At 52.9% G+C, this 8,489-nt stretch overlaps 2 protein-coding genes across 6 annotated transcripts in view; both read right to left on the bottom strand.

Annotated features, from left to right (window-relative positions):
- Positions 1–1,594: 1,594 nt before the first annotated feature.
- ECM1 (extracellular matrix protein 1) lies at positions 1,595–7,191 on the bottom strand. Of its 3 annotated transcripts, XM_007463513.1 has the most exons (10): positions 7,122–7,191; positions 5,890–5,952; positions 5,708–5,809; positions 5,525–5,602; positions 5,350–5,430; positions 3,908–4,230; positions 3,265–3,639; positions 2,524–2,744; positions 2,268–2,355; positions 1,595–1,825 (listed from the first exon to the last, which is right to left on the bottom strand). In XM_007463513.1, the coding sequence occupies exons 1-10, from the start codon at positions 7,189–7,191 to the stop codon at positions 1,595–1,597; spliced, it is 1,632 nt and encodes a 543-aa protein (XP_007463575.1). The 3 variants fall into 3 exon arrangements, with proteins under 3 accessions (XP_007463575.1, XP_007463574.1, XP_007463576.1); XM_007463512.1 differs by having other exon boundaries at positions 5,525–5,809; XM_007463514.1 differs by lacking the exon at positions 3,265–3,639.
- A 600-nt stretch (positions 7,192–7,791) lies between these two features.
- The window catches only part of TARS2 (threonyl-tRNA synthetase 2, mitochondrial), an 11,687-nt gene continuing 10,989 nt past the window's right edge, over positions 7,792–8,489 (bottom strand). For 2 of the 3 annotated variants that reach the window (XM_007463510.1, XM_007463511.1), the window contains one exon: positions 7,792–8,147. In XM_007463510.1, coding sequence (XP_007463572.1) covers positions 7,999–8,147 — 149 coding nt within the window. In that variant the 3' untranslated portion in view covers positions 7,792–7,998. The remainder of the gene's footprint in view (positions 8,148–8,489) is intronic. The other variant, XM_007463509.1, reaches the window with a different exon arrangement.

Here is an 8,489-nt window from a genome sequence, read left to right as displayed (position 1 = left end):
GTCCGGAGCCTGTGCTCCGCAAATGGGAGAGGCCACAACAGTGAGAGGCCCGCATAACGCAAGGAAAAAAAAAAAAAAAAAAAAAAGAATGGGCCCAGAAGTCCGCGCATAGAAGCTGACGCGGCCCGGGTCGCGCAGGCCCGCGCTGGCCGGGTTGCCGTCGCAGGGGCGGGGCACGGAGTGTCTCTCGCCCGCTCATTGGCCCTCGTGCTGACGGACAGGCGAAGGAGCTGCTAAGACGCTGATGGGTTAAAAACTGCTATGCGGGCAAAGTGTAAGTAAATAAATAAAAGGCGGTGGAGGAGCGGAGGGAATGGCTGGTGTCAGTGTTAGAGCTGCTGGGGCTTATCTAGTCCCCGGCTGGGGAAGGACGGCAGTCCCTGTTTCACCCTCTTCCTCCATAAGCTGGGCCGGGGACGTCTTGCTTTCTGGAAAGTTGTCCAAGCAGCAGAATCACAGAGGACTGGCCCCCACGGGACTAAGCCTTCATTCCAGTTCTTTCAGCTCCAGCCTGGAGGCTCCGGTTTCCTGTGGTCAACCTCGAAGGGCCGCAGGGTCCCTCCACCCTGTGGTCTAGCTCTGGTCTGGGTGCTACGGCGCCCTCCCCTCAAGCATTGGCACGACACTGTCCGAACTGGCCTCCCACGTTCCTGCCTGGCTAGCTGCTGACTAGACATCCTAAAAGGCAAATGTGAACACATTCTGCTTCAGACCACCGGCGCCCTAGCGGGCAGGGGTGCCAAGATGCCCTTTAAGCCGGGCAGATGAGTCACTCGTGATGAGCTCCTGCTCATCTTTCCAGCCTCATCTGGGAGGAACAACCACCAGTCAGGTCCTTTCAGCCTTTGTGCTTCTGCATGAGTTGCCCCTTCGCCTGGTCCGTACCTGCCCCTTGTACCCTCTACTTCTCCAGGAGAAGCTCCGACCTCACCCCTGCAGAGGCCTTCCCTGGTGCACCCCTACTGCCCCCAGCCCTACTCCCAGCTCTGGCCCGGTTATCAAGTGCTCCGAGCATACTGGCACTCTGGCAGCCCTGTACCACAACACTAATCACACCTGCTAGGTTCCTGGAATGTGAGCAACCTGAAGGAAGGAACTGTATGTTTTCCGAATGCGTATCCTGCAGTCCAGCACAGTGCACATCGACAGTTCAATCAATGTATACTGAATGAATAAACACATGGACTCCAAGGATCAGAAGTGAAGACTAAAAAATGTCAGGCAGGGCTGTGCATTTCGGGAGCTCACCAAAGACATGAATCATATCTTTTTCACTTCTGAATCCTGATAGCCAGCTAACAAAGTGACATTCCTTTTAAATGTGTGAATAAATTCAAGATGACAAATACTGAAGTTAAACCATTTAGTTTTGGTCCCAACAAAGCCTGTGGAAAGACTTCAGCTCAGTTAGTGGGGGTGGGGCAGTGGGCCTCAGGGGCCAGACACTGAAGAAAATCGGGCAGGCTTAGGAGGGTGTGTTTGTGTGAGACAATAGATACAATGAGGCCAAATCCAAGAGGTGTTTACTGTAATGAGTATTCCAGGAGGGTGGGGTGGGGTCCCCCAATCTGATCCTCCAAGGATCTGGGGTGACTCACTCTTCCTTGGGCTCAGGGGTGGGGCTGATATTTGTTCCCCGAGTTGGGCCCTGCTCCCCCTGGTCCTTGGCATCCCTAATGTCTCCAGCCACTAGAGCCACATTCCTCAGATAATTAGTGTTGAAGCAGTTGATCTGTTCATCCCCAGGACTCAGTTTACAGCAGAAGGCAGAGTCTCGCCAGAAGTTACGTCGGGGACCACACAGGTCATCAATAAAGGCTGATTTCTGATGAAGGAGTAAAGCAGACATGATAGGGGAGGAGGGTTGTCAGACGTCAGGCCTGGTTACTTGGATGTCCAAAGTCCCCCTTCCCTCAGCTTCTACTGCTCTCTCCCTAGATCCCTTCTGGGGCTCAGAGAGAGTACAAGGTTGCCTTCCACAGCTAGACTCCTTGTGATGGACAGATGTGAACATCTGGAAATGCCAGAAGCTAGAGGCCCAGAGAAGGCATAATAGGCACTTAGAGATGGGGAGCAGGTCAGGTCAGGTCAGGTCAGGTCAGGAGTGAAGACTCCCGGAACCAAGAAAAAAGATCTCCCCAGTAGTCCTCATTATTTCTATGGGCTGGTTTGAGGTACTAAAAGAAGGGGTATCCTGCAGTTCCAGCCCTCTCACTCCCCTCCTCTGCATTCCTCTGGAGACTATGACCCCCTGCCCTCACACTCACCTCCTCCTCAGCACAGCAGGCCTGCTCTGGAAACGGCAGGTCACAGCAGCGGGCAGTCACGTTCTGGATCAGCCCAGGAATCTGCTTACTATGTTGGTGGGAAACGGGTAGGGGTCAGGGTCTTTGGGTGTCTCCAGGCATCAAAATGGTGCTTGCAGACCATGATTTTGCTCTTCCCAAGAGTGCCCCAGAGGGTCCCCCAAAAGGGAGGTTTTGGAGAAGGGAAAGGAGTTGGGGAAGAACTGGCAAGACTCACTGCTTGGTGAGAACTCTTTGATTTCCACAGAGATGACTCATGAAGTTGGGGGTGATTTGGCTGAGGTCCAGGGTCAAGATGTCCCGGTCATAGTTGGGATAGGGAGCCTGCCGGGCAAAGCACTCATCTCGGGCAGGGCTAGGAGGGTAGTGGCAACACGAGTAGTGGTGGGTATTTGTAGCCTTTTCCTGATCACAGTAGCCATCAAGGGTATCCTTCCACTGTGGGCCAGAGAAAGGAAAATCAGAAGCCTGGACACTTGGCCCTCCTGACCCACTGCTTCCCTCACTGCCCTACACTATGAGATGAGGGACTTTCAGCCCCAGGTGCCAAAAGGGAAGGGCAAAGAACCAGAGGGCAAGGAGGCAGCTGTGGATGTATGGGATTGGGAAGGTGGAAGGGTAGAGGTAGAAGAACAGATGAGGTTCGGAGCTGGCCACAGGAGATGTTCTGGAATGGTAGACAGAGAGGGTCAGGTGAGGCCAGAGCTGGACAGATGGATGGCAGACAGGTACATGTGTGGGGTATTGGGTGGACGAGGCCAGGAGTGCAGGATGAAAGTGCACGATGAACAAACTCAGACAAAGAACACAGTGGATGCACAGACATTCACAAGCAGATGAATGGGCAGACATGCTCACAGGGGGTAGGTACATGGATGATGAATAGGCTGGTGGGATCAGAGGTCAGAGACAGCAGGGCAGGCAGACAGGCTATCAGGATGCTGGGATGCCCACTTACGGCCTTCCATGTACAGGTGTGGTTGTTCCCCTGCCGGCAGCAGTGCTGGAACTCCCCCTCCAGCCGGGTCAGAGCCTGCAGCTGCCTTTGGATGGGGTCAGTATCTGGGAGGTTGCGTGGCACAGAGCAGAAGCGTCTTAGGTGGCAGATGTTCTTGATATTGTCCACTGTGGGTAGCCCAGGGGGAAAAGGCAGCTCAGGACCTGAGGAAATACCAGGCTGGTGGCTGGGGCAGGCCTGGAGCTGGTAGTGTGGCCGGGGAGCTTCGTCTTGGAAGCAGGAGAATCGAGCCTCCCCCTGACGTTTGCAGCACCAATGGGGTTGGGTCTTGACAGAAAACTCAGCCTCACAGAACCGGGTCATTGCGTCCTCCCACTAGAGCAAGAGGAGTAGATCAGCCTGGTAGCCCACCCTCCACATACCTGTTTTCCTCCCAGGCTCCAAAAAGGACCCTGGGTATGCAGATAATAAAGAAGCAGAGGCTGTCCTCTGCTCTTCTGGCATAATGAGGAGGCCCAAGGTAGGGCCAATGAAAGGGACCTGAGGTTCCTGCATACCCAGGCCTAGGCCTCTAGTCCTTGAAACACACACATACTGTCTGGGGGTTAAAGGACATCCCCAGGATGAAGAGCCCAACCCTTACCGTGACTTTTGCACAGTCCAAGCGGTTTGTGTAGCTGTGACTGCGGCAGCAGCGGGAATATCCAGTCTCTAGCAAATTGAGGGCCTCACCCTGACGAACAAGGTGGGAAAAGCCAGTCCGTGGCAGGTTCCAAGGGCCGTACACCACATGCTGACGATTAGGAAGGCAGATCTGGTCCAGATTGTCCGGAGAAGGCCGCCCAGGGGGGAAGCCATCCAGCCGGTGGCCCCAGCCACCTTGGTGTCGGCCCTGTTGGCAGCGCTGGGTTGGATTCGAAGACTCTGGCTCTGGGGGGCTGTGGTCCATGAAGGGAGCCAGCTTTTCTAGAATGGGGAGAACAAAGTGGGAAGGGGGAACATGCAGAGGGATAGAGAAAGGCTGGATTGAGTTGGGAGGATTAAAAGAAGTTGGGGTTGAGGAGAAAGTGTTGCGAGGATATAGAGGAAAAGGGGACAAATGAATTCGTGGCTCTTAACTTCAGAATGACTGACCAAAAGGAAAAGAGACCTGAGTCATGAAAGGTGTCACCCTTATAGCTCCCTGACCCCAAATCACGCCTGCTCCCTTTGCTGCTTCCCAAGGCTCAGAATACCTGCTCCCCCACCCCACTACCCCGACCAGGGTCTGAGCATTAAAGCTGGGGGATGGACAGACTAAAGCTGTCACTCACTCTCTCTGCTTAGACTGGAAGGTCATCTCCTCTTGATAAAGGAAAGATGGGTCTACTGGGGTAGAAGGAGATGCGTAAAACAACATTCATGTTGGGACGGGCATCTCTAGAAGACAGGCCAGTTCCCATTCATAAAAAGTAACTCAATAGAGGGACTTTCCTGGTGGTCCAGTGGTAAAGAATCCGCCTTCAAATGCAGGGGACGCGGGTTCGATCCCCGGTCAGGGAACTAAGATCCCACATGCCACAGGGCAACTAAACCTGCATGCCACAACTACTGAGCTCACACACCTCAACTAAAGAGCCCACGCATTCTGGAACCTGCGCACCACAACTACAGAGCCCATGTGCCCTGGAGCCTATGTGCCACAACTAGAAAAGAGAAAAAAACCCGCACGCCACAACTAGAGAGAAACCTGCATGCCGCAACAAAAGATCCCGCATGCCTCAACAGAGATCCTGCGTGCTGCAACAAAGACCCATCGCAGCCCAAAATCAATCAATCAATAAAATAAAAAAAAAAGAAATAGCATATGCTTAAAAAAAAAAGTAACTCAATAGAGAAGTGAAAATAAATGCTACTTTTGTGTCATGTAATCTTATGATTTTATAAAATAGGTATTATTTCCCCAATTTTACAAATAAAGAAACTAAGGCTTAGAGAGGTAACTTACCCAAGGTTATTACACAACTAGTAAGTGGCAGAAGCCCCAAAGCCCATGCTGTCAGCCACGGGTAGGCAGGAGGGTAAAGAGGGGAAGGAGTCACTTACCTTCCTTCTGTTCAACAGGGACCTGGGGAGGGGACAGCTCTTCTTGTAGGGGGACGGCCTCTTGAGGGAGAGGTGGATCGCCTGCAAGATAGGGGTGAGGACACAAAAGAGCAAGGCTCAGGCTGATGTCAGCAAGATGTAGTGGGTGGGAATGAGGGAAAGGGCAAGGACTCACCTTTCTTTTCCACAGGGAGTTGGGGAGGGGGCAGCTCCTCTTGGACAGGGGCGGCTTTCTGAGATGGAGATGGCTGTACTACAGAAAGCAGAGTGTGTAAGTAGCCCACTCCTTCTTCCCCTCCCATTCTGAAGATCAGGAAGTAAGTCAGACTAGAAACATAGAGGTGCAACTGAGACTTACCTTCACTCTGTCCTTCAAAGTGAGGGCTATGCTGAGAGGTGTCAGGGTGATCCATGGGGAGAGCTCTGGTCAGAGGTGGGGAAGGGGGTGCAGCATAGCCAACTACCGGCAAGAAGGGAGATGGTCAGAGCCTACATTTCCTCCTGGAACCCCAATCCCATGCCACCCCCCCAAACTCTTACCTTCTTGAAGGGGGTGGGTGAGGTGCACTGGCCCCAGCTCCCTCTGCCCTGAAGCCTTGGTGCCTGGAAGAGGAAGGGTGAGTCAGGGGTGGTTTTGAGGGGCCCTTTCCTGGCCCTGAGCATGGGAAGGGGAGGCAGTAGAGGTTAAGAGCTTAGAAAAGATGACCAAGACACCAGAAGCCTCTCTGTACTGCTCCTGCCCCATGTCCCCTAAGCCACCCCGAAAACACACCTGGTCAAGGCCGATTGGGTGTGATAATCTGACAGCCTCACCTCTACCACGCTCAAAGCCTTGGGTCTCCCAAGTCCAGGCCTAAAGGGAGTGTGACACATGGGGCTGGGGAGGAAGGCCTTAATCTTGTGTCAGTGTCTTTCCCTTACAGCTTCTGGGCTCTCTCCACAGTCCAGACCTTGAACTGGCTGGAGCCTCACCTGCCCATCTCCTCCACCCTCCTGCCTACCACAGGCCCTTTAAACATCTTTGGGCCTTCTGGTAAGGAGCCCACACAGAAGTTGAAGTGCCTCCCGTTCAGCTAGTCTCAGATCCCCCTTAGTTCAGGTCTCAATTTAGGACCTGGGAAACTGGGATGGTTCAGGACTCCTGAGGAAATTCACCCCACAGCCACAGGGAAAGTAATCACCTGTAGCTGATCTGCAGTCACAAAAGACCAGGACCTGGGAAGGACAAGACAGGGCCTTCCAGATAGATTAGATCTATGACACTCATGCAACAGTTTCCCACAGTAACATTCTGTTTGGCATCCAAGCAGATAATGTGTGTGTGAGCTAGAGAGTGGCTGTGCCTGGTCCCCTGTAGATGGATGATGCCCTCTCTTCTCCTAACCAGGTAGGGAGTCAGTCAAGGCTCTCTGGGTCAATAAACTGGTTTTGAGCAGCCTGGGAGCTCCTCTTCTTCTCACTTCTGGCTAATAGGTGCCACATATACATCAGGCCCTTCACTCTGTGAATCCACCCACCCCCGCAGTTGCCCGTTTGACTCCAATATGTGTTTCTTGGCAGCAATCTCTAGAAACTCCTTTCTTTCTGTACCCCTGCTCCCCTCCCTGGTTAAAGGCTCCAGTGCCTAGGCCCACCACAGGTCTGCTCAGAAACAGGCAGCCAAATGGGACATCCTTTTGCTGGTGATGAGCCATCCGGGATGGCTGCACCCAAGCCCCAGGCCCATGCTGGTCAGGCCCCCTTTCCAAGTGCTGGCTCTGACCCCAACTCACCTCCCTTAGAAGCTACAGAAGCAACAGCTAAACAGGCCAAGACCAAGGCTGCTCTGGACGTGGTCCCCATCCTGGGGCAAGGACTGGTCAGCGGCCACCCAAGTAGGTCCTCTCAGGCAGATCTGATTTGAAGAGCCGGGCTTCTGGGAAGCTGCTTCTCCAGTTGCTGTTACTGCTGTTGTGAACTTCAGGGCTGGTTCCTTCTCCTCCTTATAGTCTATCTGGGGATAGCTACCGCCCTCCTCAGCTTCCGGACATGACTCAGTCCCAGCTGCTGCTCCTCTGGCAGACACCCCTCCCACACACCCTGAAGGCTCCTGACAGGATTGAGAAGAATGGTGAACCCAACCCCAAGAGAAACTGATTCTGAGAATCCTGGAGCAAGAGAGGTCTGAGACTTTGTTTTGTGCCTCAATTTCTCCATTTGGCCTTCTTTGGAGAATGGATCTGACAACCTGCTGAATTGGGGCTGGGGAAACAGGGCACTGAGGAGTTTAGACAGGGGAACAGGACACCTATCCCAGGGAGCTCCCCGACCAGTGAGAGCCGTGGGCTGCCCCTTTTCAATTACCCCAACCCCCTAGGACAAAGGAGTGGGAGACAGAGTCAAACTCCCTTTTACGTCCCCATCAGGAGTCAGAGATGAAGACACATTCCCAGCAGCTTCAAGTTTATTATTTTTAGTTTCACTCTCCTCACATCCAAACAGCTACAGCCTCCCCCAGACCAAATCTCTTTCCATGAAAGCAGATTCATGCCTCCACACGAGTTCTGAGGGGTCTGGGGGACTTCAGACTCTTGTCATTAGGGTGGGCCCCTCTGTGTTAAGGGGGCCTGATAGCTCCTACAGGTCTTTGCCACATCTATACACAAAAGCTTAGAAAATTTCTTCAGCATTTGGGACCCTGGTGTTCTGTAGCTCCAGTAGCCGCTGTACAGCCTCGGCCAAGTCCCGTTCCCCAAGTCGACGATTATCTCGAGTCCGAATGTTCACTGTTCTCTTACTCTGCTCTTTCTGGCCAACCACTGCAGAAAGAGGGGAGGTTTGCGAATCTCAGGGCAAATTTATCCAGAGGATATCTCCTTTTGCTATGCAGAAATTTAAGAGACCAAAATCTTTAGGAAGAGCAGAGCTCAGACGTGGTTCCGGGAAAGGATATATTTAGCTATATCTTGCTCTCCAGTTCCCTGGTCATCCTGAGGAGATAAAGAAATATTCCAGACATTCTCTTACATGCCTTATCACTTCCACTCAGGATCCCAGGGGTCAGAGATAGTAGGGTCAGCCAAAGAAAGACAAACAGATCAAGAAGCAGATTCAGAGAGAGAGAGAGAGAGAGAGAGAGAGAGAGAGAGAGAGAGAGAGAG

Source organism: Lipotes vexillifer, unplaced genomic scaffold (assembly GCF_000442215.2).
Source record: "Lipotes vexillifer unplaced genomic scaffold, Lipotes_vexillifer_v1.1 scaffold1034, whole genome shotgun sequence".
Taxonomy (NCBI): Eukaryota; Metazoa; Chordata; class Mammalia; order Artiodactyla; family Lipotidae; genus Lipotes; species Lipotes vexillifer.
Note: the sequence above shows the minus strand (reverse complement) of the source record. Positions and strands in the feature narration are given on the sequence as shown.

What these genes read in the sequence shown, in the direction of transcription:
- ECM1 (XM_007463512.1), bottom strand. Translation starts at nt 7,191, where the DNA reads ATGGGGACCACGTCCAGAGCAGCCTTGGTCTTGGCCTGTTTAGCTGTT. An exon ending in CACCCACCCCCTTCAAGAAG is followed by an intron (nt 5,810 to 5,889) that starts GTAAGAGTTTGG and finishes TCTTGCCGGTAG; the next exon opens with TTGGCTATGCTGCACCCCCT. An exon ending in TGGACTGTGCAAAAGTCACG is followed by an intron (nt 3,640 to 3,907) that starts GTAAGGGTTGGG and finishes CTCTTGCTCTAG; the next exon opens with TGGGAGGACGCAATGACCCG.